Source organism: Tachyglossus aculeatus, chromosome 4 (assembly GCF_015852505.1).
Source record: "Tachyglossus aculeatus isolate mTacAcu1 chromosome 4, mTacAcu1.pri, whole genome shotgun sequence".
Classification (NCBI taxonomy): domain Eukaryota; kingdom Metazoa; phylum Chordata; class Mammalia; order Monotremata; family Tachyglossidae; genus Tachyglossus; species Tachyglossus aculeatus.
The window spans coordinates 96,576,571-96,599,845 of record NC_052069.1 but is presented as its reverse complement, the minus strand read 5'-3'; the positions used below and the strand labels follow the sequence as shown (position 1 = coordinate 96,599,845).

Sequence of the window (23,275 nt, the reverse complement as noted above, 5' to 3'; positions counted from 1 at the left end):
GGGCTGCGGGAGCCGGGCCCGGGCAGCGTCCTGCACCAACCGCCTCGCCGCGCCGCGCCATGGCCCACCAGCACTGGGGCTACAGCCCGGGCAACGGTGAGTCCGCCCCCTCGGTCCGTCTGTCCGCTCGTGTCTGTCCGTGGGTCTGTTTGGCCGCCCCCTAGGCCGAGAGGGGCAGACCCGACTCACCTCCCCCCTGTCCTCGGGAGACCTGCGGCCCGTCCACCTCTGCCCCCGCCCGCCCCCAACAACTGGGCCGCTCAGTTTGGGGATGGCTGCAGTCCGGCCAAGCGGGGGGAGGCGGAGGGGATGGACGGGTCCGGAGAGGGGATGCGGCCTCCCTCCCTCCCGGAGGTCACTCCGGGGCCGGCTGGGTCCAGGGCGCGGAGGGAAGGGTCAGCCCCAGAAGGGCCTGTCCGGTCCTGTCCAGTCCGGTCATTCATTCAATATTGAGCGCTTCCAGTGTGCAGAGCACTGTACTAAGCAGTCCGGTCGGGTCCTGTCCAGTCCAGTCCGGTCATTCATTCAATAGTATTTATTGAACGCTTACTGTGTGCGGAGCACTGTACTAAGCGGTCCTGTCCGGTCCTGCCTGGTTCTGTCCAGCCCGGTCATTCATTCTAGACTGTGAGCCCACTGTTGGGTAGGGACTGTCTCGATATGTTGCCAACTTGTACTTCCCAAGCGCTTAGTACACTGCTCTGCACACAGTAAGCGCTCAATAAATACGATTGAATTAATGAATGAATGATTGAATGAATGAAACTCCCCTTCCTTCCTCTCCCCCTCCTCCCCCTCTCCATCCCCCCCATCTTACCTCCTTCCCTTTCCCACAGCACCTGTATATATGTATATATGTTTGTACGTATTTATTACTCTATTTATTTATTTATTTATTTTATTTGTACATATCTATTCTATTTATTTTATTTTGTTAGTAAGTTTGGTTTTGTTCTCTGTCTCCCCCTTTTAGACTGTGAGCCCACTGTTGGGTAGGGACTGTCTCTATATGTTGCCAATTTGTACTTCCCAAGCGCTTAGTACAGTGCTCTGCACACAGTAAGCGCTCAATAAATACGATTGATGATGATGATGATGAGCGCTTACTGTGTGCAGAGCACTGTACTAAGCGGTCCTGTCTGGTCCTGTCCAGCCCGGTCATTCATTCAATCAATCGTATTTATTGAGCGCTTACTGTGTGCAGAGCACTGTAGTAAGCTGTCCGGTCCTGTCCAGCCCGGCCCTGTCCGGTCCGGTCATTCATTCAGTTGTATTTAGTGAGCGCTTACTGTGTGCAGAGCACTGTACTAAGCGGTCCGGTCCTGTCCGGTCCTACCCGGGCCGGACAGGTGGGGAGAAGCGGGCTGCAGCTGTCGCCCGTCCGTCCGTCCTGCCGCTGACCGCCCCGCCCCGCTGTGCCCCTCCGGCCGCAGGACCCGAGCGCTGGCACGAGGTTTTCCCCATCGCCCACGGAGCCCGCCAGTCCCCCGTGGACATCCACAGCGCTGCGGCCCGCTACGACCCTGCGCTGCAGGCCCTGACCATTAGCTACGACCCCGCCACCAGCAAGAGGATCGTCAACAACGGACACGCCTTCAATGTGGAGTTCGACGACGCGGCGGATCGCTCAGGTGGGGCTGGGATTGGGGCCGGGAGAGGGTGAGAACCCAGGTGTCTGCCCGCCCCCCCTTACCTCCTTCCCTTCCCCACAGCACCTGTATATATGTTTGTACATTTTAATTACTCTATTTATTTTACTTGTACATATCGATTCTATTTATTTTATTTTGTTAGCATGTTTGGTTTTGTTCTCTGTCTCCCCCTTCTAGAATGTGAGCCCACTGTTGGGTAGGGACTGTCTCTATATGTTGCCAATTTGTACTTCCCAAGCGCTTAGTACAGTGCTCTGCACATAGTAAGCGCTCAATAAATACGATTGATGATGATGATGTTGGGTACGGACTGTCTCTATATGTTGCCAACTTGTACTTCTCAAGCGCTTAGTACAGTGCTCTGCACACAGTAAGCGCTCAATAAATACGATTGATTGATTGATTGATTGACCCCAGGGCGGGAGAAACCCGGGGGAGGCCGCGAGGGGAGCGGGAGCAAGTGAGAGAAGCCGTCCCGGAACTTTTCCCCTTCTCATTCATTCATTCAATCGTATTTATTAATGATAATAGTAATAATAACGTGGTATTCCTTAAGCGCTTACTATGTGCCAAGGAATGTTCTAAGCGCTGGCGTAGGTACAGGGTAATCCGTTTGTCCCACGCGGGGCTCACAGTCTTCACCCCCATTTTCCAGATGAGGTCACTGAGGCCCAGTGAAGTGAAGTGACTTGCCCAAAGTCACAAATCTGATAAGTGGCGGAGTCGGTGTTAGAAACCAAGACCTCTGACTCCCAAACCCGGGCTCTTTCCACTAAGCCGTGTTGAGCGCTTACTGTGCGCTTGGGAACTATGACACAACAATGAAGAGAGACAATCCCTGCCCACAACGGGTTTACAGTCTAGAGGACTCCTGTGACTTGCGATCCCTGCCCTACAATTTTTTTCTGCCCGCAGGCAACCAGGAGCAATTTGTTAGAAGTGACCTCAGATGCCCCTTTTCTCCACTAAAAAAAAAAAAAACAACCAAAAACAAACCTAAAAAACTAAAAACAAACCCTCACTTGGATATCGGTTAAAAACCAAAAAGAGGCTAGATAACCCAGGCGTGGCGAGATCTCTGCAGACCAGGGGGACATGGCTAGACCCGAACTCTCAGTATTGCATTTTTTTAAAGCTCATTACTTGAGTGTCCATGAATTCAAAGCAAATGCACGAGTGTTATCTCTCTTAGTGGACCAAGTCAGAGGAGTGACATTTTTAATGTTTTGAAATTCTCAGAAGCCTCCGTATTTACTAATATTTCCCCGGCTCTGCACTTGGCAGATAAAGGTGGCCCTTGCTTTGGACACATTCCAACCACCCAGTGCTCCCACTAGCTTAGGTATTTTAGGTGTTCTGGGCATATACACGTTGCGCGTAGCTGACAAATTGTAGTTTCTCTGGAGCGAACTGACTCCAGAAACGTCACCGTCTGCCTCAGGGAATGTGTCTCTTACTTCTCAGTAGGAGCGTGAGAACCATCCTGAGCAGGGAGAGGGAAACGGCCTGCTTTGGCCACCGGCCGTTTCCAGCCTATTTCCCAAAGCGCGCGCTAGGCCGTGACAGTTAATGGGTGGGAAACGGATAAACCGAGGCTGGAATCTTTGTTGGGAGCCAAGGGCATGTCACGGAGACCCGACCCAAAACGCACTGTGGTCCAAGCGCTGCCCGGCTGAACTGCAAATGAATTAAAAAGAGCTTACTGTTCTGACTCCATATAAATGGGGGTTTAATTCTGGTGGATGGACGCTGGTTTTCAGTCCAAATAATTCTAGAATTTGGGCTCTTGGTATTACGTATTTTTTCATTTAAAAATACGATATAATTAGAGCTCTGGAAGCCCAGGTTTCAGATAAGGGACCCCACCGTGTGGTGAAAACATGAGATGATAAACAAGGTGGGAGGGCAGGGCAGGGCGATCAGGAGGAGTGGAGCTGTAGGAAGGTGGTTATAAAGAGTAAGGCAGCACACAGACATCATTGCTGGGTTGTTTGGATCAGGGAGTGGGAGCAGATGGAAACGTTAAAGGCTTTCTTGTGTGTTCTGTGGGCATCGTGACCATGGTTCTTGTCCCTACTTTTGAAAAAAACCCAATGGGGCACTGTTATGTGGTAATGCACCCTCAGTTTGTTTTCTACGAAAACTTCAGGCAATTAACTTGGCAACCTATTTTTAATGGCTCAGGCTAAGGCCATAATTGTACAATATTTTATCCGTGGCTCAGTGGAAAGAGCCCGGGCTTTGGAGTCAGAGGTCATGGGTTCGAATCCTGGCTCCGCCACATGTTTGCTGTGTGACCTTGGGCAAGTCACTTAACTTCTCTGAGCCTCATTTACCTCATCTGTAAAATGGGGATTGACTGTGAGCCCCACGTGGGACAACCTGATCATGTTGTATCCTCCCCAGTGCTTAGAACAGTGCTTTGCACATAGTAAGCGCTTAACAAATGCCATCATTATTTCATGTCATTCCCACTTTCAACCTGAATAGTGGCAAGAGGGTCTCTACCTCCCAGGCCCCGGGAACATAGACATGATGCAGCCACCATCAGTATGTTCAAGTCTATGCTGCCTTAGACAAAATTAAGGTTATCCTTAATGGAGACAGATGAAAAGAAATAAGCATTAAGATGAATGAGTTGCATTAATATTTAGAACCTTGAATTTGCATTTAAATTATGAAAATTATATCACCAACACTATTTTGATGCTGTTTGGTTATTTACCATTGTTCTCAAAATATTATTCCATAGCTGAATTATCAGAATAACATCCAGATTGGGGGTTCTTAACTTTTCCAGATTTTTCTACCTGGACCATCAAGAAGAATTTAAAAACGATTACTAGATAAATTAATATCATATGAGCAAACTCATTTAGCCAATGATAAATGAAATAAATGAAAGAAAATATGTTGGGGTATTTGATGAATCAATAATAAGTAAATAAATCATATTTATTGACCACTTACTCTGTGCCAAGCACTGTACTAAGTGCTTGGAAGAGTATTATGTAACTAGGTTGATAGACACAGTTCCTGTCCACAAGGAGCAGTGTGGTCTAATGGATAGAGATCTGGCCTGAGAGTCAGACAGAGGACCTGAGTTCCAATCCTGGCTCCATCACTTGTCTGCTGTGTGATCTTGGACAACTCACTTCACTTTTGTGCATCAGTTAACTCATCTGTAAAATGGGGATTAGGACTGTGAGCCCCATGTGGGACATAGGCTGTGTCCAACCTGATTTGCTTGTATCTACTCCAGTGCTTAGTACAGTGCTTGCACATAGCAAGTGCTTAACAAATACCATTTTTATTTTAAAAAAGGAGCTTACAGTCTAGAGGGAAAGACAGACATTAAGATAGATAATTTTTGGGTACTTATTCAAGTTTTGTAGGGCTTTAACTAGTAGTGTTTTAATGCTTTTATACTTTTCAAACTTAATAGCTTGAAAAATATCCATTTGGTCTAATTTCAGTGTGATCACTACTTTTTGCTGGTTTGGTATCAGTTCTGTAAGATGAATTGTGAACCAATCAATCAGTGGTACTTATTGAACACTTACTGTGTGCAGATAGTGCAATAGAGTCAAACTGTTATGCAGAAGGTTTTATCAGTGTAACATATTCAATTGTATTTATTGAGTGCTTACTGTGTGCAGAGCACTGTAATTAAAGTGCTTGGGAGAGTACAATATAACACTAAACAGACACATTTCTGTCCACAATTAGCTTACAGTCTAGAGGAACCTAGACTCTCATACGTGATGAGAATTTCAGACCCCTAAAGAAATGCTTTGGAGTCTAAGCGGTTGTGAATGTAAGCCCCGCTAGGATTTCAGTAGTTTAAACAAACCCCTTTATTAGCGTGACTTGGGTTAGAATTTGGTGGCAAATTCTGATCTTATTGGAAAGGGAGTGTCTACCCTGTTCAGCTCTGATCTCTTCTGGTAGGATGGTTTGGACTCATTATCCCTCAATTTTTTCCCTAAAATGAGCAGTGTGCATGATTAAAAATACTCAGGATTGTGTTTTAGTACAGTTCTAAAGCAATGCCTGGCTTTAGATTAAAATATAAACATACTTAGGATTGACAAAGCTTTTAAAGGGTGTTTATTTTATTTTTTATTTAGAGTTTGCTGGAGAGTGATTTGGTCAATCAGTACTGGGTCCTGTTCACCTCCAGTGCCTAATCAGCTCTAGCCTATAGACTGAGGACACCAGAATGTATTTCATCTCTTTATGGGATGAAGATTCTTTTGAAATCATAAACTCTTTGTATGAATGGACAGACTATTTTTATATTTTGGAACTATTTTATGTTTACCATGATTTAAATATTTTGCATATTTGGAAAATTGATGGGATTTTTTCCCCCCCTCTCTAGCCCTGAAGTTTTAAAGTGATTTACCTGTTTGGGCTGAAAGATCTGCTAACTAAATTTTCACTGAACCAATTCAAACATCCTTTTTGCTAATATTTTTAGATTTCCTTTACCTTCTCATTTCCTGCTGTCATAAGCTTCTTAATTCCGTGATTTTATGCTTACTTTTCTCACACTAATACTTTGAAGTTTTGAAATTTTTCAAAGATTCCCTGGCCTATGACTGTCACAGTACAAGGTCTAAGTACCTAAGGGATCAGTAACTGAGCTTACTTATGGAAACAAAATTGAATACTGAATCAGTTTTATTAGTATGGTTTAGCTTGATCCATTTCATTTCAGCTGGAGAATTAATAGACTTTAATTAGAAGCTCAGTTTAAAGGTATTAGTTAATGGCTTTATGAATTCCTTTTTTAAAACCAGTTTAATGAAAAATGGCTCATTCAGTGAGAAGGTTTGTTGTCACATGGGTGTTTTTATTGTTAAAAAATATTTTTCCCAGGTTGGAACTGTGGAGTCCCAAGATTCATATTGGAGAACATTTTAAAGCCATCCTACTAACTCTTGAAAACCACTCATTTTTAAAAAAATGAAATTTAATTGCTAGATAGAGGCTTTTAAAATTGGGCTGAAAAATGAATCTGACTTGGATTCATCTGAAAGACCTGTGTTTTTTAGCGCTCTCCTTATAAGGGAAACTAAAACTCAATAGAACAATTTGCATTGTAATAATTATAAACAAACCATTGTTGTGAACTATAGTAGGAAATAGTGTATGTGTGTGTACTCTTGGGCTTACAAATGAGCTGGTTTGAATATTGGTGCGGGTTTTTGCTACTACCTCTCAGCACCAAGAATCTGTAAAGAAATAAAAGTGACTTTGAATGTCTTGCTGGAAGGTACAACTATTATCATACAGCCTCTGTAAAAGGTGGCCAAATTTGGTCTCATTAATATGGACAACATAAGCTTCACAAACAATGTAGCTCATTATGTGCATTGGAAAAAAAATTATAGTACTCTTAAGGGGCAATACCACTAACTCTTCAGTTTTCCTGAATTCTGGGTGAAAGACCAGCAGCTGAATAATATAGTGGTGTGGGTAAATAGGGAAAATCATCCTTCATACCAGAGAAATACACACACCTACAAATTCATTTTTCTCAGTGTCTATCCCTGAATTATTAATTTGCAACCCTGAGGAGAATTCACCCATTAGTTGTCATTTCTTGAACTGTTACTCTCACTTAGAAGGACTTGAAGGAACCACCACCCTGTTCTTTGGGTTCAGTACACTTAATTTGTGTCTCCCAAGAGTTTTGCAAAACAAAATAAAAAGTTGATAAGCCCTACCAGTGAGGCTTATATTATTGGAATCAGTGGGGAGCTATAAAGTCTGCTCTGGGCAGATAACACAAAGGCATAGGAAATCTCCCACCAACAGGACACCTATTTTGGCAGCTTTCCAGGAACTAACATTGAACACATTTAGTTCTATCCTCTGGTGTGATGTCAGCCAATGAAAGGCAATCCCCGTATAAGGCTAGGCTTCTGGGAGCAAATGTAATATAGTCCACAAACCAAAGTAACTTTTTCTGAAAAGTTATGTAATGAGGGATGGTGAGGGGTACTTTTCTATTACAACTTTCTAGAATAGGCAAAAAGAATAGTTTTTTTGTGATATGGAAAAAAAAATCTTTTGGCCTTAATTCACTTGCAAACTGTTAAAATCGAGAGTTGTTCTTTTGTACATACCCATTGTTTATAGATTCTGATTGTAGGTGTCTATGCTTAGTACAGTGGTCTGCACACAGTAAGCACTCAATAAATATGATTGAATTGAATGAATGTATACAAACGGGGTACTTGATGTCCTTAAAGCAGGGACTTTTGTAAGCATTCAACTTGGAGACATGCATAAGCCCATCCCTTTTTCCTGTAATACTGTCCCTATAGCCCCAGGTTTATCATGCCATCATTGCTTTCCTCCTGCCAGATGTGAGCAATACCAATCTCAAGGCACAAAGTTCACTATAAGGCTTGTATTTTCAGCTTTTGTTAAAATTTTACTCTGTTCAGAGATTTGATTTTTTTCTTTTTCTGGTTCCCAAGGGCCTTAGACACTCTCATTGAGCTGATAGGTCTATGGCACATTTGGTGATAGAGAGCAAATACATGAATGAATGACTCTGAATATCATTACAGTATGTTACCCAGAACTTCCTTACTCTCTAATATGTATATGCATATGTATTACATACAATTATATATATATAAGCAAGGAGATAGTGTGAAGGCCCAAAGTTAGCTATTGGCTTAAACATCTGCATTTGCATTCAATTCTAGGTGATCAATCCTTTTCCTTTGAGAGGCAGCATGACTTAGTGGATAGAGCATGGGCCTGGGAGTCAGAAGGACCTGGTTCTAATCCTAACTCCACCACATGTCTGCTGTGTGGCCATGGGCAAGTCACATAACTTCTCCAGGCCTCAGTTACCTCATCTGTAAAATGAAGATTAAGAATATGAGGCTCATGTGGGACAGGAACTATGTCCAACCTGATTAACTTGTTTCTACCCCAGCATTTAGAACAGTACTTGGCACATAGTAAGCATTTACTAACAAGTATTTATTATTATTATTATTTTCCTCTGGAATCAATTTGTCTTTCCTCCAGCCTAATTGGTGTGACTGCCCATTTCCAAGGGATATAATAGGGAAGTAGATAATTTAGCTTCTGCATTAGTGGTCCCAATGGGGAATTTCCTCAGGGCAAATTCACAAGCATTCCTCAAAAGGTAGGAGGGCAACAAGTGAATTGGTTTATGATCTGTTTATATAAGGGCACAGGCTGGCCCAACTACTCACAAAACAATTTTTTGAATTAAGGTTTAATTGCTTTCCTTACGATGGTATTAAAATTTTGTTTCTCTTCATGCACCCACTATCACCCACTCAAGACCTCCCCCAGACAAGGGATAGGCACTCCAAAACAGGGAATGGATGAAAATTCCCTGAAAGGGAGATCAGGCCAATGGACCATCCAGCCTGTTATTCTGTCAGTCCTTGCAGGAACCATGTCATGGCTGCCCTCCTTGATATCCATCCTCATGGTTCTAGATAGACTCTCTGTCATACCTAACATTTCTCTCTAATAACTCACCATGAACCTGCTGTCTTGGAATTTATTCCACCTTTTCTTGAACTTACTGGCATTTTTAATCTCCAGAGCTTTCTGTCTTGGCACATTCCAAATATTAACCAAATATTGTTGGACTTTTCTTTTTCCTTGCTTTGTTTTGAACCTCATGGCTTAGTGGAGAGAGCTTGGGCCTGGGTTCTCGGTTCTGCCATTCACCTTTTAGGTGATCTTGGGCCAGTCACTTAGCTTCTCTTTGTCTCAGTTCTTCAACTGCAAAATGGATATTCAATACCTGTTCTCCCTCCTAATTAGATTATGACACCAATGTGGGACCAGATTACCTTGTATCTACCCCAGCATTTAGTACAGTGCTTGGCACTTTAGCAAATACCACTTCTTATTATTATTACTGCAATGATAATAATCTACCTCCTTCAATCAATCAATCAATCGTATTTATTGAGAGCTTACTGTGTGCAGAGCACTGTACTAAGCGCTTGGGAAGTACAAGCTGGCAACATATAGAGACAGTCCCTACCCAACAGTGGGCTCACAGTCTAAAAGAACACACACTAAATAGCATAGGAGGGCCATCTCAATTCATCTCAGCAATTCACCCTGTAAGTGTTTTTTTGGGTGTTGGTGGACAGGGAGAGAGAATTGAGGGTCTAATCCTTCCCCCTTTCCTCGCATACCTTTTGTGCCAAGACAGCAAGGCTCCCATGTGACTTTCTGCCATGACCATGTCAAAGTAGGGGCTTTGTCTCTCCCTGCCTGTGGGACTCTGGGTAGGGTAGGGGAGGGTCCAGTGGGAGTCTGATTTGGCCATTTGACCCCTCTGTTTTCCTTGCCCTTCCTGGTCTCCAACTGTCTAGAGGGCTGCTCTGAGGGAGGGTGGGACCGTCTTGGGGGCCTGAGGTAGTTTCAAGCACTGGGGTGGGGCTCAATCTCTCTATGGTACTGAGCTCTTAATGTGTGCAGAGCACAGTATTAAGCCCTTGGGAGGACACAGTACAATAAAGTTGGTAGACACCCTGCCCTCAAGGAGCTTGCAGTCTATTTGCTCCCTTTCATTTTGGTATGGTGGTATTTGGTAACAACAGCCCCATGTTTACCCTGCCAATATTTGCCCTTTGGCCTCTGTAAAGGGGAGACAATCAGAGCCTCTGAAAGAATTCTAGTCTTTTGAGTCTACCCCCAGGGACTGCTCTAACCCCCAACTGTGTTAGTTGCCCATTTCTATATTTTTTTCCAGTAGTTACATACCCTGTGTGGAAGAACCCTGTTCTGTAGAGATGATAAAAACTGTAAGAAATAAGACACTTAAAGTCATTTTTGCATCAGGAAGACATAAAATGTGCAGTTACTGCTGAGCACAGGTAACTTTAAGTGAGGCTTGGAAAATAGTATGTAATAGCAAAATGAGCTTTCCTTTAAAGTGTTTACTATGTATCAGGCACTGTACTAGTGCTGGGATAGATAAGATGATCAGGTTGGACATAGTCCATATCCCACTTGGGGCTCACAGTCTTAAATCCCCACTTTACAGATGAGGGAACTGAGGCACAAAGAATTAAGTGACTTGCCCAAGCTAACAGCAGACAAGTGGCAGAGCCAGGAATAGAGCCCAGGTCCTCTAACTCCTGGGCTTGTGCCCTTTCTACAAGACCATGCTGCTTCTGAAACTTAAGATATATTCTTAATGAGTTTTTCCCCTAAATGTGAGCAGGGAACCAATTTTGTTGTACTGTATTTCCCAAGTGCTTGGTATAGTGCTCTAGTGCTCAGTAAATACCATTGATTGATTTGAACAATTTTTAAAGGGAGCTTGAGTTTTCATGATATTTCACAGCTTCAAGCAGGTTTGATATATTTTGGGTGCAGATAATGTAATATATGGAAACTGAGAAATAATCAAGGAAGATACAAGAAATGCTGCTTCTCACAGAAATTTAATTACAGTGTATTCACTTTGAGTTTGCAATACTTATCAAAGTAAAAAAAGTCCCTAGGGCTAAAGAATTTTCTAGCATACTGAACAACCTGTTCATACTTTTCTGAAAAGAATTTTCTAGCATACTGAACAACCTGTTCATTCTTTTCTGAAAAGTGGTTAAAAAAATAAAATTGCAGTTTCTCAGCGGAGCTGCAAAAGCTACTCAGTTATTATGGAGCCTGATGATTCTAGTCCATAAATGGTAAATGTCATCCTGTGGCTCCAATAAAGCGAGACTGTATATAATAATGATGGTATTTGCAAAGTGCTTACTATGTGCCAAGCAGTGTTCTAAGCATTGGGATAGATACAAGGTTATCAGGTTGTCCCACGTGGGGCTCACAGTCTTAATCCCCATTTTACAGATGAGGTAACTGAGGCACACAGAAGTTAAGTGACTTGCCCAAAGTCACACAGCTGACAAGTGGCAGAGCTGGGATTAGAACCCATGACCTCTGACTCCCAAGCCCATGCTCTTTCCACTAAAGCCACGCTGCTTCTCTATATGTAACAAAGCCACAACATGAAACAGAAAAAAATATGCAACAGGCTGTGTTGACCTCAGATACTGAGCTCCTAAAAAGATGACTTAAGAAAAATCCTTAGCAGGTGATAAGGAAGATTGCCTGAGCAGCTTCTTAGCAGCCCTGCAATTAATTAATACTGTCATAGTGTGCCACAGCAAGGGCTGGGGCCAGGGCTGAGGCAGAGGCAGGTCAGGGACCAGGATGTTTACAATCTCAGTGCGTGGGGAATGACTAGCCAGTTTATATGCCAAACAAACACAGACGTTACCTTGGAAAGTCTCCCCAGTTTAAAATACAATTATAAATCACGTTTAGATTTGTGCTCTTTGAGGAAGGGATTGATTTTACCACTACTGTACTCTTCTGAGCTTAGCACAGCATCCCAAGTACAGCTCAGGAGTGCTCAGTACGTTCTATTGCTTGCCCCTTTGAATAAGAAAATTTACCATAATTCCATTTAATAATAATGACATTTATTAAGCACTTACTATGTGCAAAGTGCTTGTGAGCCCGTTGTTGGGTAGGGACCATCTCTACAAGATGATCAGGTTGTCCCATGGGGCGGCTCACAGTCTTAATCCCCATTTTACAGATGAGGTAACTGAGGCACAGAGAAGTTAAGTGACTTGCCCAGTCACACAGCTGACAAGTGCCAGAACTGGAATTTGAACCCATGACCTCTGACTCCACGGCCCATGCTCTTTCCACTGAGCCATGCTGCTTCTCAAGTCACATGGGAAGATATGTCAGTAAAAGAGTCTTAACATCTAGAAATACATATGCATCTTTGATAGCAGCCAGGAATACAACTACATTTACACAAGTAGAGAAACCTAAATCACAATCTAAGGGTCTGTACAATTCCAACTTATTCTGTTGGCAGTATTTTAATTTCAAAAGCAAAAATGAAGCTGCATCACAGAAAGTGATCCACTGTAATCACCTGCAGATCTGACAAGTCAGTCAGTATTGATAGGTTTATTTGCTTTTTCCCTCTAAGTGCTGTATTTGGTATGGAAGCGTTGTTATGTAAGATTCTTGAAAGACACCCACACTACTTGGGCAAAAGAGTAAGATTTCAGGTTGTCATCCCAATCAACCCTGAATTTCAATGGTTCTGAAAGCTTGCTACACCCCCTCCAAAACGCCCTTTAATTGAGGATTTTAAATGACAGTAGCTATCAGTGTCTACTTGAGGTTAGTCAAAGTTGAATAGATTGTAGTATATTCTAATGCAAATACAAAATGCTGATGTGTTGAAAGTCTGAGAACTATCTTCTATCATTCTTAATCTTTACTTACTATTACAAGTGTTTTTAAGAGAAGCATTCAGTGTGGCCAAAAGTACTGTACAGTTTTTCTCTTATTTGGCAAAGCCTATACTAATTTCTAGGGATCTTGGCAAGTAAAACAGGGCAAATAAAAGCCCTTGGGAATGAAATTTTCTAGCCCTCAACCCTAGAACCAGCTGGGGATTACATTGTTCCTGGATGCTCTTATTCAGGGAGCACATTTCAAGTTTCTCATGCTCCACCTACATATCCTGGGGTTAGTTGACCTGTCTGGAGCTTCAGCCAATGGTGCAGAATAAGGCCATTTCAGTAAGAAAACTCACACATTTCTTTCACAGGGCAGAACTTGGGGTGCAGCCACTGGTGCCACAGGGCCCAACAGTAACACAGGTTATTGCAATTACAGTGCTCAAAGGAGGACCACTCTCTGGGACATACCGGCTGATTCAGTTCCATTTCAGTAAGGCCATTTCAGTAAGAAAACTCACACATTTCTTTCACAGGGCAGAACTTGGGGTGCAGCCACTGGTGCCACAGGGCCCAACAGTAACACAGGTTATTGCAATTACAGTGCTCAAAGGAGGACCACTCTCTGGGACATACCGGCTGATTCAGTTCCATTTCCACTGGGGGTCCTGTGATGATAAAGGCTCTGAACACACAGTGGATGGGGTGAAATATGCTGCAGAGGTACGTAGGACTTTCCTTTTCCTTAATAAATAATGATAATAATAATAATAGTATTTGTTAAGCGTTTACTATGGGACATGTCAAGCACTTTTATAAGCATTGAGGAAAGTACAAGATAATCAGGTCAGACACATGCCCTGTCCCACATGAGGCACACAATCTAAGTAGGAGGGAGAATGGGTATTGAATCCCCATTTTATAGATGAGTCACAGAGAAGCTAAGTGATTTGCCCAAGGTCACACAACAGGCTCATGAAGGAACCAGGATTAAAACCCAGGTCCTCTGACTCCCATGCCGGGGCTCTTTCTACTAGGTCATGCTGCTTTCCTTCTGGGGCTACTCATTTATGGACCAGAACTGGTATGAACAAATATGACCTAAACCAAAAAAAAATCTCCGCATTTATCTTCTATGTATTTCTCCTTCACATAAAAACAAGAACTATGGTTCATCTGTTTTTTTTTTCTGTGTTTTTTTTTTACAATAATGATATTTTTTATTCATTCATTCAATCTTATTTATTGAGAGCTTACTGTGTGCAGAGCACTGTACTAAGTGCTTGGAAAGTACAAGCCGGCAACATATAGAGATGGTCCCTAGCCAAGAATGGGCTCACAGTCTAGAAGGGGGAGACAGACAACAAAACATGTAGACAGGTGACAGCACTTTTTATGAAGTGCTTTCTATGAGCTAAGCATATGCTAAGAGATGAAGACTAGATCAGATACAACCACTGCCAGCACTCACAGTCCAGGAAGGAAGGGGAACAGGTTATTTTACAGATGAGGAAACTGAGGCACAGAAAAGTTGCCTAGGATCACGCAGCAATCAGGTGACTGAGATGGGACTAGAATTTGTTATATTGTATTCATTCAATCGTATTTATTGAGCACTTACTGTGTGCAGAGCACTGTAGTAAGTGCTTGGGAAGTACAAGTTGGCAACATATAGAGATGATCCCTACCCAACAGCAGGCTCACAGTCTAGAAGGGGAGACAGATAACAAAACAACATGTGGACAGGTGTCAAGTCATCAGAACAAATAGAAATAAAGCTAAATGACATCATTAACAAAATAAATAGAATAGTAAATATGTACAAGTAAAATAAATAGAGTAATAAATCTGTCCAAACATATACAGGTGCTGTGTGGGGGGGGAAGGAGGTAGGGTGGGGGGGATGGGGAGGAGGAGAGGAAAAAGGGGGCTCAGTCTGGGATGGCCTCTTGGAGGAGGTGAGCTCTCAGTAGGGCTTTGTACTTTCCCAAGCATTTAGTTATAGTGCTTTGCATATAGTAAGCGCTCAATAAATACCACGGAATAAACCTGGTCTCCTGATTGTCAGACCAGGCCAGGTGGGAGGAGCTTACTTTATGATGTCATTGAAGTTGGTGATTTTCAGTTTCAGGAGCCTGTTTCAGCACCCTTTGACTCGAAGAGTTTCCATCTCAACAAACTGTTATTTTTTTTCCCATATGCCATAATATCTAGTTGTTACTAGGAATATAAGCGTTAAATGTCAACTAGAATTACAATGTAAACTGTGAATGGATTTATAATAGGTTATAACTATGTACTTCCTAAGCACTTAGTACAGTGCTCTGCACATAGTAAGTGCTCAATAAATATGATTGAATGAATGAATGAACTATTTATCTGCACTATCATTTTTTTAAAAGCTGGGGCAACCTATAAAGGAAATTTTTTTAAGTCACAACTAAATAGGTTTTCATCTTGTAAAACGTCATTTGTGGTTTTCTATGATTCTAGCTTCACTTGGTACACTGGAATACAAAATATGAGAAGTTTGGCGAAGCAGTAAAACATCCTGATGGCCTGGCTGTCGTGGCTGTATTCTTGAAGGTGAGCAGCTTAATTTATGTCTACAGTTTTTAGTTACATTGATTTGATGGAACCTTTTGGATGACTAGGGATCTCTGGGAAAGAACCTCTGCTCCCTTTCAGGTTTTCCCAGGTGGCTACATTTTGCTGGCCCAGTTTAGTGGAACTAGCTGAAAGGCTGAGGGCTGAGAAAATCAGCAATCAGCTTTTATTGGACACTGGAATTTTTGGAGTCGGGGGCAGCTACAAGCAGAAACAACCAACCTACCCATGTGCTCTCCTGCTTCACCTTTCTCCATCCCACCCCGACTCCTGGACCCCTACCCACCTCTTTCCAATGGGAGTCAAACTTTATGCTCCATGGTCCAAAGCAGCACTTTAGCTCTTGAATAGGGTGGGGAAGATATTTTTCCCACTGCAAAAAGAACGGAGGGTGTTCATTCATTCAATTGTATTTATTAAGCACTTACTGTATGAAAAGCACTGTACTAAGTGCTCAGGAGAGTACAGCACAACAATAAACACATTTCCTATATTCCTCCACAGGTTTGTCAGAATTTGTTTCTCCCACTGAGATGGGAAAGTGAGAGCACTTACTGCTTTCTACACAAGACACTTGGTTTATTGAACTCAACTGGGGAGTTTCAATTTGAATGTTTGGGAGAATTATCCAGATCAAATTAACAATGCAGTTTGATTGCTTTATTTTTCATTTTTGTCATCTTTGAAGGTCTGTAAGCCCACTGCCCCCAATTCTATTGTCATAAGCACCACATTCTTTCCATTTAATTCAAAATAATGTGTTTTGAAGAGGTGGTATTCTAAATTCTTCACTCAGTTGTACTGCTCAGTACTAGTCACACATTCTCCCTTTGTGTTTGTGTTTCAGGTGGGAGATGCTAGGCCAGGCCTGCAGAAAGTCCTTGATGTGCTGGAATCCATCAAAACCAAGGTACCGGCTGGTTTGGCAAAACAGATTCCTCTGAGGAGTCCCATTCTCCCCAGCCTTACTCACCCAGCTGTCTGAAGCATCCTTTCCTGAAACACTGCTCTCTGTAGTTGGAGTAGTTGTATAGTTTTAAATTCAGCTGCCAAAACTAGTGACTACATCCTGAGTAAAGCATGAAGAACTTCAATAACTTCCCTCATAGTGAATTAATATCATAGGGGTGTAATTGTACCTGTTTAGCTGTCTAGCTTTCTTGGGATTCACACTATAATAAGCACTTGGGAGGGTACAATGCAATAGAGTTGGTAGACAAGTTTCCTGCCCACAAGGAGCTTACAGATAGGGGAAATGCCAGGGTATAGCAACATGTACATATGTGCTGTGGGCCTGAGAGTGTGGTAAATATCAAGTCTTTTAAAGGATACAGATTCAAGTGCATAACTTGTGCATAAGGGAGAGAGAGAAGGGAAAACGAGGGCTTAGGAAAGGAAGGCCTCTTGGAGGAGATAATAATGATGGTATTTGTTAAGCGCTTACTATGTGCAAAGCACTGTTCATTCAATCGTATTTATTGAGTGCTTACTGTGTGCAGAGCACTGTACTAAGTGCTTGGCAAGTACAAGTTGGCAACATATAGAGATGGTCCCTACCCAACAGTGGGCTCACAGTCTAGAAGAGGGAGACTGTTCTAAGCACTAGGGGGATACAGGGTGATCAGGTTGTCCCAAGTGGGGCTCACAGTCTTAATCCCCATTTTACAGGTGAGGTAACTGAGGCACAGAGAAGTAAAGTGACTTGCCCAAAGTCACACAGCCGATAAGTGGTTGAGCTGGTATTAGAACCCACGACCTCTGACTCCCAAGCCTGTGCTCTTTCCACTGAGCCAGATGTGATTTTAGGATGGTTTTGAATACGAGAAGAGTAGTACTTGTCTGATATGAAGGGAGGAGTCCCACATCAGAGAGAAGATTTGGGCAAGGGGTAGTCAACGAGGTAGATGTGATAGAGGTAAAGTGAGTATGTTGGTGTTAGAAGAGCAAAGTGTGCAAACGAGGTTATAGTAAAATCAGTGAGAGCTGACTGAATGCTTTAAAGCCACTAGCTCTTGAGGAGAGGGGAGACATAGGCTGAATTTTTTTCAGGAAAATGATTGGGGCAGCAGAGTGAAGTATGGGCTGAAGAGGGGAGAGATGGATAACAGTTGGCCCCATTAGTTTATCTTAGTGGTTTGTGTGAAAGGAATGAATGTATTAGAGCTCAGGCCCTGGTATATGATGGATTTCCTTACCTACTTACCTAAAATTTTAATCTTTCAGATGAGCTGTTAACTCTCTTAGTGACATGGTTATTTTGTTGGCCAGAAGGAAAGGCTAGTGTGAAGGGCTTCCTTTGTTTAGCATTTTCCAAGCTATAAGACCCTTCTTCCCTTTTCCTTCCTTCTCCCAGTTCCTCCAGGTATTCCCCTACCAGAAGTCTTTACCAGATGGTTTTTATCTATTCTCAGGGCAAGGAAACTGTCTTCACCAACTTTGACCCTACTGGACTTCTGCCAGCCTCCCAAGACTACTGGACATACTTAGGCTCCCTGACCACTCCTCCTCTCCTGGAATGTGTGACCTGGATTATCCTGAGAGAGCCCATCACTCTGAGCAGTGATCAGGTTCGTGTCTGATCTGTGGTGACGGTCACTTCTAGATCTTGGCAGAATCCTTACTGCTTTGAGGCAGAGGGGATATTCACCCAGCGTCTAGCTGCCCTTCCAGACTCCAGAAGCTGTATTACTCACTTGTGCTACCATAGGTAGCCTTTTAAGAGTGACCTATTGGTAATGAGCCTTTGCAAGTGACTTGATTTTGACTCTGGACAGGACTGAAAGGAATATAAATAATTCCGAAGATTCAGTAGCAACTTTATTCTGAGCAGTGTAAGAAGATTGGCAGGAACAAATTAACTAGTGCACTTGATTCCTGGAGCTTCAAAATCCCTCTTCTGCCAACCCTGGAAATCAATTTTTGGGAAAGTATAAGCTTTTCATGGTATTTATTAAGCACTTACTGTGTGTCAGGAACTGCACTAAGGACTGGGGTAGATGCAAGCTAATCAGGTTATACACAGTTCATGTCCCACATGAGGCTCACAGTCTTACTTACCATTGAACAGATGAGGTAACTGAGAGGCACAGATGAGCTAAGTGACTTGCCCAAGGTCGCCCAACAGACTAGTGGCTGAGCCCAGATCAGAAACCAGGTCCTTCTGACTCCCAGGCCCTTGCTCTATTCACGAGGTCACACTGCTTCTCTAATTATTGTACGACATCTACTTTTTTCATCAATTAGAATGACAGCATGCACCTGATCATTCAATGTGAAATGTCCCTCTTCCGACAGCCATCATGGACTTTTAAATGCCTTCTGGATTATAGCAATTTTCTCAAAAACTAAGCATACTCTGACTTCTTAAAACTCTATGAAAGTCTATGACTCTGACCTTGACAATACCTTTGCTTAGAGAAGTGTATGGGAATAAGTTAAAAGAAAAAGAAGTGAAACTTTGCAGGCCATTTCCCTGGTTTACAATCAAGGGCCACCCAGATTTCCTCATTCTTTTAACATTTCCAGAACAGTAGAACTGAATTTTCATGCATCACATACTCTAGCTATAAAGTATAACTCTTGTTTTTCATGTGAAGGAGAATATGAGGAAGGTGTGGTTTGGCCCTGAGGCTTGTAAGAGCTGAAATTATTCAAAAATCAACCTGAATCTCTTAATTTTCCTGCAATTGTTCCATAATTCCAGCATGCTCTCTTTCCGGGCTCAGCCAGAGACTCGCAGGGCCAGAAATAAGTGTCTGGGCCGGTAATGAGGGTCGGGGTAGGAGGTATTTTATATACTGAACTAGGTTTTGGTGGGAAGAGAAAATAACAAAATATTAAAGACTAGACCATACCACTCATCACACCAAGAGTGCCACCACCAGAGCCTCTGGATAGCCCTGCCCTTTTGAAGGTGAAGCTGCACTTTCCTGCTCCCAAAAAGAAGCTGATGTTCCTTTGGAGTGTAGCAGCCCCTGTGGATCTTAGAAGTGAACTGGATGGAAGCAAAGATGCTTCCATTCACCTCTACCTTTCCTTGCCACTTCCCCCCAGCTAATCTTAACTATACAGGCTGGGATTTCCCAGTGATGATTTTGGACCCATTAGGGCCCAGCTATGTCAAAATAAGCAGACTAAAATGTACCTCTTAAATTACACAGCAAAACTCCCTGTAAAATTCTATTCCACATTCCAATTTGAATATCCAACCAAGGGGTGGCACCAACTGAAGGAAAGGATTCAGAGAGATCACCAATGCTAATATGAGTGGACTTTTCCCTTCCAGATGTCCAAACTGCGCTGCCTTTATTTCAACTGTGAGGGAGAGACACCATGCAAAATGGTGGACAACTGGCGTCCTTGTCAGCCCCTGAAGAACCGGGAAATAAGAGCCTCATTCCAATAAACCTGATCCAGAAGGAGGTTGGGGAGGGCAGTCGCCATTCTACTTTGGCAACTGGGGCACTGGCATCTTTTCTTTTAGAGCTCCAATTGCTGCATCTTTCTGTTCCTAATGTCCTCACTAATGAAATGTGAAAGACCAATAAAGTGTTCTTAATGTGAAAAAAAGAGTAAACTGCATAATGCTTCACAAACTTGCTGTGATTGGTGCTTCAGTTAGGTTAGTTCTTTTCCTATGGCCCTTTGGAAAATGGGTCTTCTTTCCCTACAGGCTAAAGGCCTTAACTACCTGACAATAATAAAGCTGATTTTAAATATAGGCAAGGAGAATAGTTGAGAAATTTAAATCTCATTTTAGTGATTGAATGAACATCAATCTACATTGATGTGGTGAAATGAACAAGATTAATAGAAGTGATTTCAAGAGGTTGCATTTTAGGAAACTGAAATGTATATATTTTTTAAATTTGTTTTACTCTGGTAGTCATCAAATATTAAATCTGTATATTTTGGATTTCATAGAGTTCTAGATTAAATATCTGTAAAAATTGCTATTGTATCTGTAAATCAGAATATCTTTCCATTCAGATAATATATATCATAATTTAAAAGAGATTAATATGTATTTTAGATATATTCTCTAATAAAAACATATGATTATATCTTGGCTTTTGATCTTTAATTGTGTTATGGGGAAAAACAAAAGAGCACACATTTTGTCAGACAAGCTACATCATTTCCCTTAATGGCCCTACTCTGTTCTCTACAAACTAGAATCCAGGATAAGTAAGGTATTGACATTAGGTATTCCATAGCTTTTCTGAAATCTATCAGTCCTACAGGCTAAGATGCCTACCTATCTCTTAATATGACCAACTTGTTCCACTTCCTCATCAGCAAATATTTGCTGGAGAAGAAAATGAGCAAATCTTGGAAGGAGATGAAAGATATTTTCAAATTTCATTTGAAAACTAATGCATAGATCATACAGTGGAAACACAGATGACTGGCTGGAAACGCACAAATTATGATTCTGATCCCAAAGCACCCACAAGATAGGATTCATAATACCCAGAAATGGGGGATGGGAAAAAAATTAGGAAACCATTATTAGTATTAAACTCTTCACAAATACTAGTGTGTTACTTCTGAAACAGTTGTGCTTGCTTCGGGAACCTCCTTGCTGAGTTAGGACTAATCCATTGTTTTTTTCTCTAGAGGGACTAATACTGCTTTTTTTGGAATATCCTAGGTGTTACTTCAACAGTGGGCTTACTATGGAGCAGTAGGACTTTTAAGACTTCCTTACAATGCTACATAAATGTATGGCTGAATGTGTGACCATTTCAGATTGCACTCACAACCCTGTGCAAACTCCACTGTTTCCAGAGAGCTGCCTCTGCCTGTCTCAGAGCCAGCAAATCCAGAATGTGATCAGCAGTTGGAATTTATAACTTTTTCTGATGCAACCCCTCTGCTAAATAAACATGCTCTAAAGGGATTTTTGGCACAGACAAGAAAGTGAATTAGTGTTGACAAACTCCTTCTCAATGGAACCTGCTTTTCGTGCCTCCTTGCTGGATTTACCCTGTAAATGATCTCCAAATAAACTGGCATGTCTATTTGTTTTCTAGCAGCACACTTGTTGGCAATATATGCTACTACAGAGAGGTATTTACATTCAACTACTCTGACTTGGGGCTTAATTGTTTCCCTAAATACAGAGATCATTTGGTTCCTGAACCAGCTGTGAATAAATAAGGTGAGGAGGGTGGAAGGAGCCAGTCAAGAAGTGAATCCAAAAGACACCTTGAAAATGGAAACAAAAGGAGTAGTACATCCATACAGATTAGTCAGGCCATTGGGGTAGTAATTCTTGCCCTAGGGTACATTTTGTGGGGCCAAAATCACAGTGCAACACCTGAGTGTCATAGATACTATTTCTGCAGTTCCCAGAACAGAAAAACTGGGGTTGGGAGGAAAAATCCAGTGGAAACGGGAATCTAGAAGTGTGTCAGTATGGGTCTGATGACAATCCCAGCTCCGCCGCTTGTCAGCTGTGTGACTTTGGGCAAGTCCCTTACATTCTCTGTGCCTCAGTTCCCTCATCTGTAAAATGAGGATTAAGATTGTGAGCCCCACATGGGACAACCTGATCACTTTGTATCTTCCCCAGTGCTTAGAACAGTGCTTTGCACATAGTAAGTGCTTAACAAATACCAAAATTATTATTATTTAATTCATTCATTCATTCAATCATATTTCTTGAGTGCTTACTGTGTGCAGAGCACTGAACTAAGCATTTGGGAGACTACAATATAACAGTAAACACGCACAACAATAACAGTCTAGAGGGGGAAAGAGACATTAATATAAATAAATAAATTACAGATATGTACATAGGTGCTGTGGGGGTGGGAGGGGGGATGAATAAAGGGAGCAAGTCAGGGTGATGCAGAAGGCAGTGGGAGAAAAGAGGGCTTAGTCAAGAAAGGCCTCTTGGAGATGGAGGACTTTGGTTGGAGGACTTTGGGCAAGTCACTTAACTTGTCACTTAACTCTGTGCCTCAGTTACCTCATCTGTAAAATGGGGATGAAGACTGTGAGCCCCTTGTGGGACAACCTGATCACCTTGTAACCTCCCCAGCGCTCAGAACAGTGCACTGCACACAGTAAGTGCTTAATAAATGCCATTATTATTATTATTGTTATTATTATTATTATTATTATTATTAAGACTTTGAGGAGGGGGAGAGTAATTGTCTGATGGCTTTGAGGAGGGAGGGCATTCCAGACCAGAGACAGGATGTGGGTGAGGGGTTGGCTGGCAAGGTAGATGAGATCAAAGTACACTGAGAAAGTTAGCCTTAGAGGAGCAAATTGTGCCGGCTGAGTTGTAGTAGGAGAGTAGCAAGATGAGGTAGGAGTGTGTTAGGTGATTGCTTTAAAGCGACAAATCAGCTAAAGCTCCTGGAGGGCAAGACTCATATGCACTAATTTGACTGTACTCTCCCATGTGCTTAATACAGTGTTTTGCAGACAATAGGTGTTTAGTAATTTTTTTAATGGCAATTGTTAAGTGCTTCCTATGTGAGAGGCACTGTACTAAGCCCTAAGGTAAATGCAAGCTAATCAGGTTCGACACAGTCCCTTTCCAACATGGGGCTCAGTCTTAATCCTCATTTTACAGATGAGGTAACAGAAGTACAAAGAAGTCAAGTGATTTTCCTAAGGCTACATAGCAGACAAGTGGCAGAGACGGTATTAGAACCCAGATCCTTCTGATTTCCAGGCCTATGCTCTATCTAC

The 23,275-nt window shown here is 42.3% G+C and overlaps 1 protein-coding gene across 1 annotated transcript; it reads left to right on the top strand.

Moving 5' to 3' along the window:
- Positions 1–20,516, top strand: LOC119926892 (carbonic anhydrase 2-like). Its single transcript, XM_038745348.1, has 7 exons — positions 1–96; positions 1,434–1,631; positions 13,563–13,681; positions 15,452–15,544; positions 16,413–16,475; positions 17,977–18,132; positions 19,851–20,516. Exons 1-7 carry the CDS (start codon positions 60–62, stop codon positions 19,968–19,970), a joined length of 786 nt encoding a protein of 261 aa, XP_038601276.1. The 5' UTR covers positions 1–59; the 3' UTR covers positions 19,971–20,516.
- Positions 20,517–23,275: the final 2,759 nt, after the last annotated feature.

Coding starts and splice junctions, on each gene's coding strand:
- LOC119926892 (XM_038745348.1), top strand. CDS start 60: ATGGCCCACCAGCACTGGGGCTACAGCCCGGGCAACG. Junction 15,545..16,412: donor TCGTGGCTGTATTCTTGAAG/GTGAGCAGCTTA, acceptor TTTGTGTTTCAG/GTGGGAGATGCTAGGCCAGG. Junction 18,133..19,850: donor TCACTCTGAGCAGTGATCAG/GTTCGTGTCTGA, acceptor TTTCCCTTCCAG/ATGTCCAAACTGCGCTGCCT.